This window comes from Papilio xuthus, unplaced genomic scaffold (assembly GCF_000836235.2).
Source record: "Papilio xuthus unplaced genomic scaffold, Pxut_1.1 DF827680.1, whole genome shotgun sequence".
NCBI classification, from domain to species: domain Eukaryota; kingdom Metazoa; phylum Arthropoda; class Insecta; order Lepidoptera; family Papilionidae; genus Papilio; species Papilio xuthus.
This window is the reverse complement of record NW_013530969.1, coordinates 3,010,441-3,027,921: the sequence shown is the minus strand read 5'-3', so window position 1 is coordinate 3,027,921 and position 17,481 is coordinate 3,010,441. Positions and strand designations below refer to the sequence as shown.

General features: G+C 35.4%; 2 protein-coding genes across 2 annotated transcripts in view; one reads left to right on the top strand and one right to left on the bottom strand.

Moving 5' to 3' along the window:
* Mid1 (calcium-permeable channel component Mid1) overlaps window positions 1–13,523 on the top strand; it is a 36,818-nt gene extending 23,295 nt beyond the window's left edge. The window contains exons 2-3 of the mRNA XM_013310977.1: window positions 11,842–12,214; window positions 13,171–13,523. Coding sequence (XP_013166431.1) covers window positions 11,872–12,214; window positions 13,171–13,523 — 696 coding nt within the window. The 5' untranslated portion in view covers window positions 11,842–11,871. The remainder of the gene's footprint in view (window positions 1–11,841; window positions 12,215–13,170) is intronic.
* Window positions 13,524–16,277: 2,754 nt separating this feature from the next.
* The window catches only part of Mmp1 (matrix metalloproteinase 1), a 35,024-nt gene continuing 33,820 nt past the window's right edge, over window positions 16,278–17,481 (bottom strand). The window contains exon 13 of the mRNA XM_013310976.1: window positions 16,278–16,315. Within this exon, the coding sequence (XP_013166430.1) occupies window positions 16,278–16,315 (38 nt within the window). The remainder of the gene's footprint in view (window positions 16,316–17,481) is intronic.

The following is a 17,481-nucleotide window of genomic DNA, read 5'->3' as shown; positions in this document are numbered from 1 at the left end:
TAAGATAATACCAGATTAAAACATATTAATTCTGTTATTAGGCTATTTATTAATCTTACTAATGTAAATGCGTATGTTTGGATGGATGGATATTCGAAGGTATCTTAAGATTTCTTATCCAAATTTCTCATACATGTAGAACATATAAACTGATAGGTTACTTATTAATTTTTATTCCATTCGGACGGAGTCGCGGACGGCAGCTTTTACATATCATTTTATGTTTTATTTTTAATTTGTTACTTCGTTCATTTTGTAGACACACAATTAAGGTGAATATTTTTTTTTATTTAAACGTCCAGCGGTTATTTTAATGCTATCTGAAATTATTCGCAAAAAAGTAAAAAATAATTTTGAATTAAGAACGACGTTTTAATGTAAATAAACCGCCAGACTGCAGTGGTCCGGGAAAAGGCAGTTTTAAACATCATTTGGCACTGCATTTCAACATAATGTTGAGAGTCATCGCTTCAAGAGTTATGCTAACCGCACCGAAGACAGCAGCGCTCAAAAATGTCGTTGCCTTTTACAAGTTATTTTTTTAAACGAGCTGCAGTACATTTTGTTGCAAAATGTAGACAAAATAAAGCCAATTAAGTTAATATTTTTTGAGCTTTAACGTTGATATTTTTAAACATCTGAAATATCATTTTAAAGCTTTGTGTATTTTTACATTTTTTTCGTTTCAATAGCTGACTACTTGGTATATGAAGATTTGCTTTGAAATGAAGTAAACTTGACTGTAATATATTTATTTAAAACGTAGATTTATGTAAATTTATATTGAATAAAATATGTCACTCCCTAAACCTACTTTTCTTCTTCAAGATTGCTTGATATAAAACAATAAACAAAGCTTGCACTTGCCAGGAAAATTTCAACAAATCGTTTCATTTTGACGACATATGGATTTTCGTCGTGGTTTGTATGCAAGCCAATAGATTTATATCGCGCTGATAGAATGCCTAACAAAAGGAAACAAAGACATAATATTTGTCAACGGTTTAAAATAAAAACAATTTTAAAAATAGTGTAAGATACCGTCAATATTTGTTTTATTTAAGAATTTATTCTTCAGTTTAGTTTGGGTAACTTTTAATCCTTAAATAAGTAGGAGAGGATTACTTAGACAATTTATAATAAGTCTTAAAATTCCTATAGATACCCACAAGTCTATTAGGGAGACTATCCTCTCTATATTAACGGTTATATTATATATCTATGACTCTTTCGCTTGTTACGAATCTATGGGTAGCGTTAACATAAACATCAGATGTTTTTCTTGTTCGTTTCATCAAAAAATAACGATATCATTTATAAGTTGGCGCGAGTATATTTGGTGCAATTTGTGATATTCGCGCAGTGTCCGCACCCGCGATAGGCCATACTAATCCACTCCATAGTGCAGGTGGCCTCCGCAAGCCGCGTCGCGACCGCCCTGTTCCCCCGCTTGGCGGCCTGCCATATTTTATTTTCTTTTTAAAATCCGATACTCTTCGATGCTCTCAAGAGCTATATGCCAATTATAAAATAAAAACTTTTCCTTATACTATACACATAGATCTAAATATACTTATATTCTACATAGTTGAGTTTCTTTATATATTTTAAAAACAATTTTATTTCATAAATTATTCTCAATCGTTTTCTATCAGCAGATATTCGTATGAACGTTTGATAAAGTCAATAAAATGATGTAAGAATGTAAAACTTTTCCAAAGCTATTAAGCAATAAAGAATTCAAATAAAAAGAATAAAGTGACTTAAAATTTTCCAACGAAAGTTCGAGTAACTAAGCAACAGGTATCGCGATAGTCATAGGGCTGCAAGAATTCGTGCTCGGCTGCGGCACAATGTAGGCAATTGCCGAATCGATGTCGGCACGTGCAGCGACCCTGCAGCGTGCCCGTCCCGCGTCCCTTGCCCTCCCGCCAACGTGACCCGCGGACACGTGACACATAAACCATTCGTTTATTTAGAACCCTTTCGAACCTAAAATTCTCTTATATCACCTTTTGTAGCTGTTAATGGTGCAAATTAATTATCTTAAAAGTAATACCAATTGTATACAACTTGCTTTTGCAAAATAATTGTGAAGGAATCTAATCAAATACATTTTATAAATGTTCTACTAAGAAAGATTTTGCAGTTGAACGTCGTTTTATGGAAGTACTATTGATTCCAGTAAAGCATATTAAAGGTATAGTTGAAGGTAGAGCTTATTGAGACAATTTCAGAATAAACATTTAAAAATAGCTTGATACATTAAATGTCGAACAAGTCTACCAAACTATTTCAAGGAACAACATCTGGAAACAACATAAATAGTATCAAATGTGATTGTAGTCGCCGTCTGAGTTACTGTATCTGTCGAGTTAACGTCAGTATTTCCAATTCGGTCCGCGCAGTACCGAGGCGGCGAAGTGGCACATCGGAGGCTGTACGATGCATATTTTATGCTTCTCCGCCGAGCGTCAACAATTACGTCAACACTTACCTAACCGACGACGTGATGGGCCTCGAGAGAATATGACAGATGCTACAATATGAATACACCATTCAAGTAGTCTTCAAGTTGCTTGTGAAGATCATAAAGTAATTACGACAGACCTAAGATTTTAAGTAAAGGTAACTAGAAGATAGAAATAACTAATAACACATTTGCGGTTCCTCTGGCATTGCGGTTATTCGTTGCTTGTTTGCCTTCTTCTCCTATAAAAAGAGACAAGATAGATACAAAAATATCTGAATGCTTTTAAATTTGTTTTTCATTAAATGGGCATAAATAAGCTAGGTGTATATGCTAGGTGATTTCTTGCTTATTGAACTTAAGTATTTACTATCCACTGGAATCTAAATAACTAGATACGCTCTTGTAATACGGAAACAAAGCATGTCGTTTCCAAGTAATTGGGATGAATTAAATTATTGGTCGCAAAGAGGTCTCGATCGGTGCGCTCGTTTAAAGCGGAATTAAGCCGTCTTGATGAAGTGTTCACTATTGTTCGGCGACAGCTGTTCCTTCAGGACGTTTACTTGCAATATTTGAGACAGAACATTAATCTTGCTTGTGGTTTGTGATGTCAAAACGCGTATACCCCGCAACCCTTTAGCCCTGTTTATAACATCTTCGAACATATTTCAATTCAAATTATACTAATTTATCACTTTTCAATTTGGTTTTGAAGACTGTACAATATTGGAAACAAAATTATTAATTTAATCTATATAAATAATTTAATGCTATTTGTGAAAAATCAAAAGTCTTTTTCTGATTTTATTGATATTTACATACATTATGACTTAGCCACATATGAAGCAACTTTCCAGTTAAACAGTGGCGTAGCAACAAACCGCAGCAACACTGAACTTCGAACTTCCGCTTCGCTTTGCATTACACGATGTAATAATATAACAAACGTATAATAATACTTTCTGGGTTTTGTCGTTCGGAATTTCTTCTATTCAGGTATTGAACTTAATTCTATATATATTCTTCCAATTTTTAAATTAATCGTATTAAAGGAAATATTATTGATAGTGCAAATAGGTTTAATTAAAATTGAAATATATTTTGAAATGTAAAAAGTATATGCATGTTGGATAATAACAATTCGACATCTCTCATTGTGAAATTGCGTCGCGCAGTGTACACTGTCGGGATATTTTAATAAAGCTAGCTCTGATGCTTGCTCGTGAGCCTAAGAGGCATTCGTGAAATGTACACAGTCCGTTTGCTACTGTTTATAATTAATTCAGGAGCTCTTGGGCCTTTTGCCTTACATTTTAAAGGAAATTATGCCGTCATTACATATTTTTTGTACATTAAATACTCAAATTTAATATTAATATCATGCCTGATGAAAAATAGACTTCTAGAAATTATATATTTAGGAAAGTTTTCTTAACCTTTACGTTGTGCACTTTAACGCGTGGGCCAATGTAAATGAAAAGCTGTATTTATTGAAGGGAGTCGTTAGAGTGTAAACGGTTCCGACCGCTCGCTGACAGATAACAAATTATTACAAATTGCGGCGTAGGCTGGCGGCGGCGGTGACAGCAGGATCCGGCGCACAATGCCCGCTACGCGCCGCTACGAGCTGCTACGATCTTTCACACCTTGAAGCTACACAATAGCCGATGTAAACCAGAAATATTTTCACACTATGTCTCTCCTTGTTGCGTCCAATGCGTTGGTAAACATTTCATAACGATTATTTTAAGTAGATATAATTGTAATCTTATATATAAAATTATCGTGTCACAATTTTCGTTCCCATACTCCTCCGAAACGGCTTAACCGATTCTTATGAAATTTTGTGAGCATATTGAGTAGGTCTGAGAATCGGCCTACATCTATTTTTAATCCCGCGCGGACGGACATGCGGGCGACAGCTATTATCAATAAATAATTTTGTTTAATAAGTAATTAAAATTAATAAATTTACTAAGACTATGTTGCTTATGATAAGGTGCACCATTTTACTGGAATTTCATACCTTTACTAGACATAAAAATAGGAATTGAGGTGTTCCTTAAAGTAATTTAAGATTTTGTAGAAAGCATAAACGACACGTTTCTTTTTTAAAATGTGTTTACTAAATTGCCAGCGGTTGTGAAACGCGAGTGTCGAAGAATTTTTTTACAGAATTAAAATGTGTTGTCTTCCTGCGTACTTGCGATAAGGATAATGGGTATGAACCGGGGGTTAAAGTAAATTGAAACCTTAGAAAAGAACAGTTTTATCACTTCTTAACCAGAATAGCATAAATCCAATACATTTTGATGCAATAACTATTCCCTTACTTTTATTATTATTACTTAAATACTTTTATACATTTTTAAATAGGCTAGAGATTGTAAAGAATAAATCCACAGACTACTTAAACATAGAGTACAAAGTTGAAACAATGAACATCGTGTGTAGCAAGTTCCCGAGAATGGGGAATTCTCATGAGAACTGTTAGCAAACCTTAAACAGAGACACGCTAAGAAAAATAAACTTTCCGCCTTTCTGTCAAGGTTCAATATCCTCTGATTGAGGACTGTGTCTTAATTAAGCTGCTTACATTAGCATTAAAAATGCAATGACAAGAGAAAATGAAAAGGTGTGTGGCAAAATGTGAGGGAAGTTTTTTTTGCGTTTCATGCATTTTAGCGAGCTATTGTTGTAGTCCGTTTTAATTAGAGACCTGAAATAGAAAGTCGAAATATTTGCAGCTAGTTTTTTCATTAAAACGTCAGTTTGAAATGCGACTCTCGTTTGTAATATATTTGACTACTTGTTACTTTATGCCCTGATGGAATAGTTGTGACAAATTAAAATTATTTTTGTTTTCTCATATGTATTATTTTGAGTTGGTTTGTGTTTATTTTGTACCTCATAGATCATAGTGCAATTTGTTTGAACTTTGCATAAGAATTTAGAGACTGCTCGTGTGCTGCCATCAAAAAATTAATTGAAAACAGTCGTATTTGTTTAAGAGAGATCTTGGTTTTGGGTGGGATTTTAGTGTAGTGGAGAGGGATGGCGCGACGCCCACGGGCCACACGGCGCGCTGCGGAAGCGTCTGATCAACGCGTCCGGGATAAAGCGATAAGAGGATTAGTCCCGGCCGGCGGCAGGCGGCTTGTTTGCCTGCTGTTTATTTTGTTAATTTCACTCTTTATTGTTGGCATCTCGTTCCTACCTCGGCTTCTGTCGCGGCTTAGCGGCGTATCAACGGTTTTACATTTTTTAGCCGCTGTAATTAATTTAATGCCGGTCAGTACATACGTTAGCAAATGGAGCGATTATATAAGTTAATAATGTCACCAATTAATTAAGGATTTATCTGTAAAGTTATCTTGTCTTTACCATTGTTAATTATGATAAAGTAAATTTCATATGCATAAAGGGATAATATCATGTCATACCAACGTAGCTTTTATATCTTAATTAGTTGGATTCAATATGAATATAGTAGCGGTTGCCCGCGTCTTCGTTCGCGCGGAATGAAAAAAAATCTACGAAGAAATATAGCCCAGGGATAGTGCAGCTTTCCAAAAGTGAAAGAATTTTTCAAATCGGTTCAGTAGTTTTGAAGTGTATTCATTGCAAATAGTCAAATCTTTACTCTTTTATAGGGGACGTTTATCTAGCTGGTGGATTTTGGAAATTGAATACCTATAACACATTAAGATTATTAGTTAGTGAAACATTTTCATTAACTTGTTTTTTGTATCAATTTCAGTACATTATATTCAGTAATTGTTTATATATTCCAAGCGGCAATATTCACCAGGAAGTGTAAAATATTTTTCTCGGTTGTTAATCTTTAGAGATTGCGAAACAAGAAACAAATACAATCAAACTTAAAATTAAATGCGAGCTTTGGAATTTTCGCTAATATACCTATTTTTATAAGTTTTGTGTTTGATATTCTCTTTATGGGTTATGCTTTATAATTGTATTTAAAAAATATCATATTTTTAATCTTTTAAAATTTATCTCTGTAATATTACTTAATGGAGAATAATCGCCTGCCTTAATAGTCACCAGTTACTCGAGAGCTGAGAGCTATTCGTTGCCATGAACATTTATAAAGATTTTTGTACTACTTATTACCTTCAGTAGATCAGAACAAATCTAATCTTTCTTTTACATTCAGTTAGAATTGGATTTTTAAGTATTCGATTTAAAAAAAAAATCTATGAAACTCAAAATAAAATATCACTTCCATTTGGATACTATCGGAACAATTTAGTTTTCATATCAGAAATATAACAACAGACAAAACAATAAATCATCGCGGTATTGTTTTGCAAGAATAGAAGTTATTACAACGGATTGAGGATTGAGTAGTGAGATGTAGGTTACTTACATTGTATTGTGTGAAGGGGCAGGTGGGGAGGGGAGGGGAGGGGAGGGATAGAGGGTAGAGACAGCGGGAGCGGGCTGCGGTGTGATTTGATCAGCATGACGCAGCACTTGCCCGGCCGTGTCTCATCCATCAAGCAGCGGATATTATCTGTTATAGACCTAACTAGAAATGCTAGATTATTAAGACGTCGGCATGCGGTGTGAATAGGCAGCTCATTGAATGCTTTGCGTCAATATCGGACCTTTGATAATAGCCTTTTGTTAAATATACATTGAGCGGAATATCGCATGTTATTGGTAACGTTTTAACTACGTTAAACTCGTATCGCATAGTTTACATATCTTTGTATTATTGAGTTTTGATTGTATAATAAATATTTTCATTTATCCTCATACTAGCTGTTGCCTGCGACTCGGTCCGCGCGGAATTAAAAAAGAAACTAAATAAGTAGCATATGTGTTCTTCCAGACTATGTTCTATATCTATGCCAAATATCCGCGCGATCCGTTCAGTCGTTCCGGAGATACCTTTAAAGAAGCATCCGTCCATCTATCTAAATGTTTGCATTTATAATATTAGTAAGAGTAATAAGTAAAATACTAAGACTAAGATTTCATGGAAGAAATCGTAAAATACTTAAAGTATTTATCGATGTGGGAACAAAGCTGTGATCAACTTTTCTAAATGATTAATGATAACGAAATAATATTGTGGCGATTAAGTTAATTTTCAATTTCTCAGCTTACCATTCATCTGATAAAAGATCGTCGTAGAAACGTGCGGAATGAAAAAGTTATCGTTTGATTTATCACTGTACATGGCTTACGTTTATATATTTCCATTTGGAATAAATAGCAAAGCTTTCTCACATTTTCAGTATCAAAATTGACTGAAATTTTGTCCTGAAACTAATTTCCTTGTAAACATAATAGTAACACTACCATTAAATTTGATCAGCTAAATTATTTGAAAACACTTTTAGGTTAAAAGCTTAGCTTTTTTTTTAGAGAATCTTTAACTTTCCAGGAGTTATATTTACAGAACATTTACTCAATTACTTCATTGAGTAAAATAGAATAATGTGGCTGGTAGGGGCGTTTTATTGGGCACTTTTTATTATCACGTATAAATGGACACTAGAGGCCGCAAATTGCCCGCAGATTATGAGGTCGTTAACATACATACGACGCACGCGCGACTCTCCATCACACTATTTTACAATACGACTATATACCTCACTGTCATATCTTTTCCACTCACTAAAATAAAATGTAGTTTAACTACAATTTATGATTAATAAAACAAATAAATAGTCACTAACACCCCTAGTGGGGCTTGGCACCATATTCTTTTTTATTTACTTAAATTAATAATGACATTGTTATAAGGTATTGTTTCTTACAACTATAAACAAGGCTATAAAAGTGTTTAATAAAATTAAATACTGTAAAACGACTACGCCGTAGCAACGCGTAGTCTACAAATAAATTCGATATTCTTGAACGTATCATAAAATAGTGTAAAATATATTCAGGTTTGCTTAAATAAATATTTAATGAGATGGATGCACTTAAATTATAAAGCTTTGAACGCGTAGGACTGAGTACCGCGACTGGTTTTAGTGTGTGCTTGATCGTTTACTTTATGATAGATTAAGAAGTAATATTCAATATTTACTAGGTTTATTAATTAATTAATTAGAGTTATATGACACTTCGATAGTTTTATAATTTTTGTGTTTTATTTTCTGTTCTTAGTGCAATAATAACGAGCGCACTTTTTAATAAATAGAGATTAAAAAGTGTCGATGAAGTTACATACGCGATTAGTTTCCTGTACATAACTCTATATAGGTTTATGAGTCAACTTGAGTCATTAGAGGGTTATGGTTCCACTTGAATAAATAAGTCGCGTGAGGTCGCCGGCGTCGAACAACTTACATAATTAATGACCATCTAATTGGCCGGCGATTAAGACTTACTGGATAGATATCTCAAAGGAAAAAGCTTCGAGTTTTCTTTGAAAGTAAATTAAAGACTAAATTTATTTGAGAGCAAGTGTTTCGAATCCGGGAAAAAACAACCACCGTGATGTTAAGAATTGCATACAAACAGATTAATAATAATAATAAAAAAAATAGTTTATATGGAAGAAGGGAAGATAGATAAATATCTGGAAGATAGATAAAGATATTGAGACAGTATTATAAAACAAAATACAATGTAGTCAGTACTGTATTCCGCCATTTCGACAATCTGCCAGTGTGTATATTTACTTCAAGTGCAGTCGAGAACCTATTCCTACACAATTTGTACTTCAAAAGCACTAGTAAACGTGAACAAATAAATAAAACCTAAGAAATATCTATATATTTATCCCTATAAGCAATATAAAACACTTATATAAAGTCAATTAAGTTAGTATTAAGTCGAAGTTACTTAAGAAATGCCAGAAAAAGATTAAAATCAGGAAAAAACAGTGTAGTCAGTAGAAGAAATATGATTGATTATGTTACGTATATATCAGAAAGTGGTGTTGTTATCCCGGTTAACCGGCCCGCTAGCCCGCCGAGATGTCTTCGTTCGACAAGCTGAACATTTGATTTAACTTGTCAGATATCGCTGTTCGCTAATGAGCCTCGCGGGCATCGAACATTAAGCTCTTCCCAACGTCCATTTTACTATCGCACTTATAGTTATCCGTTCTATGTAATTATTAAATATACTTAGAATAGATACATTTTAAAAAATTGTATTCAACGATATGAGAACTTTACATAATATGTGTATTTATTACCAATATACTACATTTATATACATTTATCATTGTCATCTATCTATATATATAAAAGAAAGTCGTGTTAGTTACACTATTTATAACTCAAGAACGGCTTTAACGATATGGCTGAAAATTGGTGAGGAGGTAGCTTAGAGCCAGGAGACGGACATAGGATACTATTTATTCATTTTTTTAATTTATGCCTTGAGCTGTTTTTATTTAACTTACTAATTTTATAAATGCGAATGTTGAGATGGATGTAATGTGGATGGGTGGACTAATTAAGTTTTTTTTAATATCCACGCGGACAGAGTCGCGGGCGACAGCTAGTAAATTTAAAAAACTTTTTTAAAACATTTATTCGAAAAATTCTATAGAAACGAGCAATTTGGATCGACGACAAGAAAGGATTATTAACAGCAGTAAGATTGCTATAAAGCTCAATTTTTTCATTCATTTCAGCATTTCATAAGATTTCTATAATATTTTTTTAATAATAATATAATTATTTTTTTATCATAGAAATTTGTATGTGTATTTCTTCTGACTATAAGTTACGACTTTGTACCATTCTTTAAGATTAAACTAAATCCGTACTCTAATGTATTCAATATTCTCATATCGCTTAAGACTCGGCCGCATATTGGACAGAGAGGTTACACTAGATGTGTCAATTAATGCCCTTCCGTTAGCTTAATAGCTAATAGTTATTTAACGATTATTCCCTCTACTAATAGGCCATTGTCACAGGCTTAATGAAATTATCTCTAGGAGGTGCACTTAATACACGCTCGAGTAATCTTAAGCAACGTCAACTTTGAGCGCTTCTATTTAATTTTAAAGTGAACTGAACTCCGTCTTTACTAGAATATTGAAGGGTAAATATCAATCGTAAGTGGTCGTGGTATATTTAGACAAGGGAAAGTTTATTGTTACTGGGAATCGCAACGCTTTTAGGAAAATTTTACAGTACCTAGTTGTTATGTTTCTAGAATACTGATAAAGATATTTCTGGAACTCACTTGAAAATAAAGGTACATAAATCTATGTAAATAAAGGTAATTGTTGAATTATTTGATAATTTTATCTTCACTGTGAGCTTTCAACACATTTTAAATCTATAAGTTTTTTCTTTACATTTCTTCGGCAATAAACCATATATGAATCTTATAAGAAATGATTGTATGATGTGGAAGAAGCTTCTTATAAAATAAAGTTAAAGCAATGCCTAAAACTCAGCACTGATACCTTAAATTAATTGTAAGATTCAACACTCGCTAAAATTAAGTAAGCGTTTTAATCAATGTCTTTAAAAGTGTCGAAGTCCGATATTAGCGCGGTGTTCGTCACGCGCCTACGATACGATCGTGGTAGAAGGTAGAGGGGTACGTGAGCGGGCGGGGGGAGGTATTTAATTGCAAAACGTCGTCACTCGGCAAAGCAGCGAGTCACGCTTCGTGGATCTTTTTGTCTTCACGACGAATTCATCTCTAGCTTTCATATTATGCATGCGGCTATTATAATAGCATCACTGTTTCAAACTACTTTTTCTCTCAAATATGTATAATAGAAGGTTGAGATTTTTATGTTCCACTAAAACCCATAGGTAATAGAATGCATTCTGTTGAAAAATGGTACTCAATGTTATACAGTTATATCACTCTTCTTGTCGTTACTTTAATGAAAAACTACTTTTAAAGTTAAATGGACATTAATTGATTGAGCTTCTTAGAGTAAATTTTAATTTAGCAACGTCGTAATGAAAATTGTCCACGTCTTCGTAAGATAGAAATCGGCGGCGCGACGCTGGTGGCGTTGTGGCAGCGATGCGGTGCGCTCGCTGGATAACTAATTAATCACTGCCTCGGCGCAGCCTGATTTCCTTCGGGAGTGAAAAATGCCGGATACGATAAAAGTGAGGAGGGTCGGGCGCCGGCGGCAGCTGCGACCTGCAGCGTCGTTGCGGTCTGCACACCTCGTAAATCTAGTCTTGCCTTATAACACAACGCCACGTCGTACATCTTCGCCCAAATTTTATCAACGTCACGTCAACTGACCAAGTTGCTCTTCCTTTATTAACTTTTTTATTTTACCCTGGTCTTTGCTATATGTTTATATGGAATACCAGAATATGATCTTAAATAGATAGATGACCCGTTTCTTAGATATTGTTCTAATTGAGGGATGTTTACATTTACAGGAGACGTACCGGCGTTGGGCGTGCAGCACGATGGTGCCACTGTGGGTAGAGGAGGGCGCAGAGGAGGGAGCGGAGGAGGGCGGGAGGTCGCGGCGCGCGCCGGGCGAGCACTCGGCGCGTTGGCACGCGCGGCACTTAGAGCGCGTGGGGCACCTGGACCGGCGGCGCGGCGGCGGGGGCGGCGGCGGCGGTGGCGTGGTGGGCCGCTGGGTACGCGCCGCTGCCGCGGGCCCCGGTCGGCCCCTGGTGCGCCTCAAGCCCTGCCTGTCCGTGTGCCAGCTGGTGGAGCAGCACTGCCCTTACTTCCTGCCGGCGGACCGCGCGCCCGCCTACCCCACACAATACGCTGGCGAGCCAACGTTCCTATGCCTCGGTTAGTCGTTCATCATTTAAATTTTTAATTTCATCAACCATTCAGTATCTGATAAGATTATCTGTGTAAATTTGTTTATTGATTTTTGAAACTAAATTTGATCTTACTGTAATATCAAGTAATACGTAACATGCTTAGATTCATAAAGTTAAAAGCTATTGCCAACGCAAACAAAGTGTTACTAACAGATTAATTTCCTTTTCCGTAATGTAAATTTATGTTTTACTTGTTATACTTGTAACCTATAATTTCTGTTCCAATATAATTAAAACAGTTTCAGTTTAAAAACATAATATTTAAAAATACTTGTATTCGTAATTCCTTTATTTTTAGTTCTAATTTTTCCTAAAGCAGTTCATAAAATACTGCGTGCTATTTAAACGATGTTTTATCAAATGGTCGGCATTGTTGGTTATAACAATGGGTGGGATTGGGCACGGCGCTGCGTTGGTGTTCAGACAGCAGGGAGGGGGTTGAATTAGGCGCGATTAGCTCCCAGCATCGCTTGGCCGGGGTTCAAAACGAGAGAGCTCCAAACAAATAGTGGCTTCTGCTGTGAATGCAGACGTTTTTATTTTTCCTTTCACACATAGCGGTGGGCAATTGTTGCTCTCCTATTGTCTATGCCTCGCTGCCTTTGTTCCCCTTAACCGATCACGCAACTACTTTCGACTGTTTTTAAATTGTTTTTTATTACAATACTTAGAAAATTATTGTATTGCATTGTACTCTGTGGATACACTCACTAATTGTAAACTGCATACAAATAAAAATTTTCAATAGTAAACTAAGCTACTAGCAAAGTAACAATAGACCGTTTTGTTGGCAAAAATTGTTACTCTTTCAAAAGCATGATGATTACTTCGACTTTATGTGTTGTGTCTTGTTTATTTGTTTATTTAGTAATTTAGTGTCTTGCAAGCTGTTGAAATTTATAAAGTGTACCAATGTTGTAGACGCACGCATCCCAGAGACCGGTGCACAGGCGAACAAATCAAACTACGGGGCGGACGAGTGCTGCTACTGGAACTGCGAGGCACGCCTGTGCTACCGATGCGAGGCGCGACTGACCGAACCCACGCGCCCACCCGCCGAGCAGTGCGCGCCCGTCGAGGACCGTGCGCCCGCCTGCTCGGTGCCGTACGCGGCGCGCGCGCCCGCCAGTGCCGGCCCGCCCAGCGCGCCGCTGCTGGCGGCCGCGCTGCTCGTTTGCCTCGCCCGCCTCGTGCCTCTCACATCCCACCTCTTACCCACACGGACCCGCCGGTCGCTGCGCGCACCGGTCACTGTGCGCGACTCGAGGTTATAGTTTTACGTTACCGTGCGCCCGCACCCCCAAGTGTCGCGGTCGCCGGCCGCGGCCAGAACTTCTGTTAGTGCTGACTTATGATAATAAATAGCGCGACGAGTCGCTCGATGAGGCCCGCGCCTCGCGGCCTCCCCGTGAGCGCGCCGGTGCTACTTAGACTATAAGTTTATGTACGTGTACGATTCATCGACACACACACTCACACACATACAACTAAGAAACACCAATAATTATTTATCACGAGTCTCGTCTCGTTTGAGCCGAACCAAGCCACTGTAATAATTTCGGCAGAATCGAGCGAGATTAAGATATTTGTGTTAAGCGGAGAAATGTTCGTATATTTTAAATAGTGTTTTACAGTTGAACCGTTTATACATCGTTTGATGTGTGCTACGTTACCTTTACTTACTACGTTACGTTATTTTTGCTAAAATAGTTTATATAGAAGCAATATTTTGAACATCAAGGACGCGTGTTATGGGAGGTGTACAGCAGCAGCAGGCGAAGCGCGCACTTGATACTAGTTTGTACTTGATACTTTTTATACGTGTGGAACATTTGTTAGCATCGCAAGTGACAATGGAGGTTTTCGTCGCTTGACGGATATCATCAGTTCAGGTCGCGATCCACGTTCAGCATGTGATGGAGAAAAAGACTTCAGTTTTGGTCGACAACATATAAAAATTTCCCGTGAATAATAACATTTTACACTCCAAAGTCTCTTTTTCCAACGTGGCGTCAATAGAATAATTGAAATCGGTTCTTATAGAGTTATTTTTGTAATGTAGCAAAACAAGACAAGTGGTGACAATGCGACAAGTCCGGTAGCAACACAATGAGACCATACGGTTCGATACTGGAAGCAACTTAGCTTTTCCCAAAATCGGTGACAGAGTGTTTTGCGAGACTTGTTGCACCGTCGTACCGCCTGCTGTCGCCTAAATCTCAGGTCTATATTACATCCATAATATTGACTATATATGTATATTAGGATAACATAAAAGTAGTTGTTGTTTTGTAAGAATAATATATGACTTATGCATATAATGAAAGTTATATGTATTAATATCCGTCTTATGAATTATCATTGAGGTAACACAGATGTAATATGGTTGAAAATGATTTTTATATTAATTGGTTTGGATTATATATTATGTATATTGTATATTATGTGTATAATATTGAGTATACAAACAATAACTAGACAACCTTCACGATTTAGTCATGTTGCGGTACAATATTAATTGTTAGATTTTTTCTTATTTTTTAAATGAATTAAAAGGATAGAAGTGTCGTTAATAATTATGTGATGGGAAAACAAATTATAAATTAATGGTTATTAAGACTTTATTGAATGGACATTTGTTGAAAATGTAGTCCTCGCCAGGGGGCGTAGTTGTTGTAATCAAATAATATTGATAATAATAAGTAAGTTATTTTTTACGTTTTTATTGTGTAAATATATCAGAAACGGTTTGTTGTTGCCATACCCGTGTTTCAAGTCACCGAAGGTGCTAAACGTCTATTAATGCTTCTTAGGTTATTATTTGATTCACTTAATTTCAAATAAAACCTAAACTATGTCGGTCTGTAGAATGATAGATGTATAACAGTAGACGTTGCAATTGACAGATATACAAATTTTATGAATTTTTCCAATTTTTATTGAGCGTGGGCCAGTTTATCTTTATTTAATACGATACATTTATAAAGTTTTCAGTTGAAAGTTGATTTAGCGTGGATCGCATGGTTCAACGGTGGATCGTATTGTTTCAATCGATTAACTCACTCTGCAAGTGATTCATAGTGCCTTCACTTTCAGGAAGTGAATGTATCGCATCTGCCCACTTTACTTATAAATTTCTGATTAAATAATTAAGTTCTATTTAAGTAATATCAGAGAATTAAGCAGTGTAATACAATAATCATTCATAAAACATTTAGAGAGAAAATTGCTGGATATACATATAATAAATTAAGATTATAAAAAGTAATAATATTTCTAATAATAATTTCTCTGCCGTGTTCAAAAAAATATCTGTCCTTATCAAAGAACATTTTATTTCGTATTGTGATGTGTATTCATAAGTAAAAAAACAAAATTAAAACTAAATTATTGTTTCTCAGAATTATTTACGTGATATTATTTTCTTGGGAAATAGAAATGTATGCTAAGTCCATCTGTGGCGGTTCTTGAAAACGGGTCTTATAGATAAATACCTCAATTTGTTGAAGTTTTTAATCAGTTGTAAAATTCAATAGGGTCCTTATTGCTCTCTTAGAGGCGGGCGTCTTTCATGATATCTACGTGTATGTGTAAAAATTATCAAAGATTAGAGTTAGAGAATGAATTATTAGAACATAATTGGAACAATTTCGAGCACTCGTTAAAACTCACACATTGACCGTGAATTCCTTCTTTTTGGATTTTTCTACTCTCACTCTTAATAATCTTCACTTGTCCACTGTTAAATTAACTAGAGTAGATGAATTAAAGACCAAAAGCGAGGAGTTCGACATGTTGTGTATCTACGCTTTGATATTATTGCTTGATTTAGAATTCACGCGCATACTAAAAACTTTCGCTCTAGAACATTTTAGCTCTATCACACTTTAAGAATTATTTTTAATTTCATACCTAAATGTAGTGTGAAAAGTATTATTTCTAACACTTATGAATTTGTTTGACCATAACTTAGAAATAACATTTGGACAATAGACAACATAAATGAGGAGTGAGTCTGTCCTTGTGAGTCAACGTGGAATGTCCTGCTTTCCTCCCAAAGCACGCACTACAAGTTAAAATTTACCAAAAAGCGTTTGCCATTTCAAATATTATTCTTATACTAGTTTCTTAAATCTTGCTAATATTATTATTTCTATATATTTGATAGAAACAGCCGATTATTGTTGAGCCATACATAAAATCGTCGGTGGCACTTGACTAGTAATCTACAGGTCCTGGGTTATCGCCATGTAACAATGTTTTTCGAATTACATACGTACATTTATCCGATGTTCCTACGTTGAAGGACAGTATCGTGATGCAACCTGCACATATCTGTGAAGAAATTCAATATGTGTGAAGTCTACAAACCCGCACTGGGCCAGCGTGGTTGACTATGGCGTAGTCACCCCTAACTTAGGGTAGGATCCGAGCCCCTCAATGGGCCCGTATAATGAGCTGATGATGATACATTAAATGGCACGAACGTTTCCAATTCGAATTACAATTTTGGGTTCAACCATAATTGGCTGTTTATAACAAATATACAACTTTATTATTTCTTCCTAAATATGACATCCCAAATACTTCTTACTATAAAAGTTAAACCAAATGTCCTTTATGTAGATTTAGTGTTCACGAATGAATTTGATGTTATGTTGAAAGTTTGGTGATAGTACATTATGTTTTTGAATAATATACGTATATTTTGATGTACATAAATAAAGTGTAAATGTATAACGCACAAATAATAAAGAAAAAATATTCTAAGTACGCGTAAGAGCGTACGAAAAAATATGTATTTAGCTGTAAACTGAAAATGTTAGAAATATGAAAACCGAAATCACGCACCGTCTGTTGCTATGCGCATTTTATTTTATAAAACATGGTATGAGAGATATCACACACATTTCCAGAGACACAATGCGCAGTCAAAGTACACGTGGCTATAAGATGAACTCACATTTCAATTATAATAATTTAAGGCCAAGTTCATATCACAAACTTGCGTGTAATTTATTTAACAATGGATTTGGAAATTATTTTGTTCATTTTATACCAAATTTTTTTAACTTGTCTTCAAAATAATACATGTAATTGCATCAATGTGATATTTCTTTATTCCTAAATCTTGTTTTCTTTCATCTGCCCTATTTCAGTATCCGTAAAAAAATCAACATACCTTTAATATGAGCCAAAGCTCATGGTTTGATTAGATGTAATTTAAATATT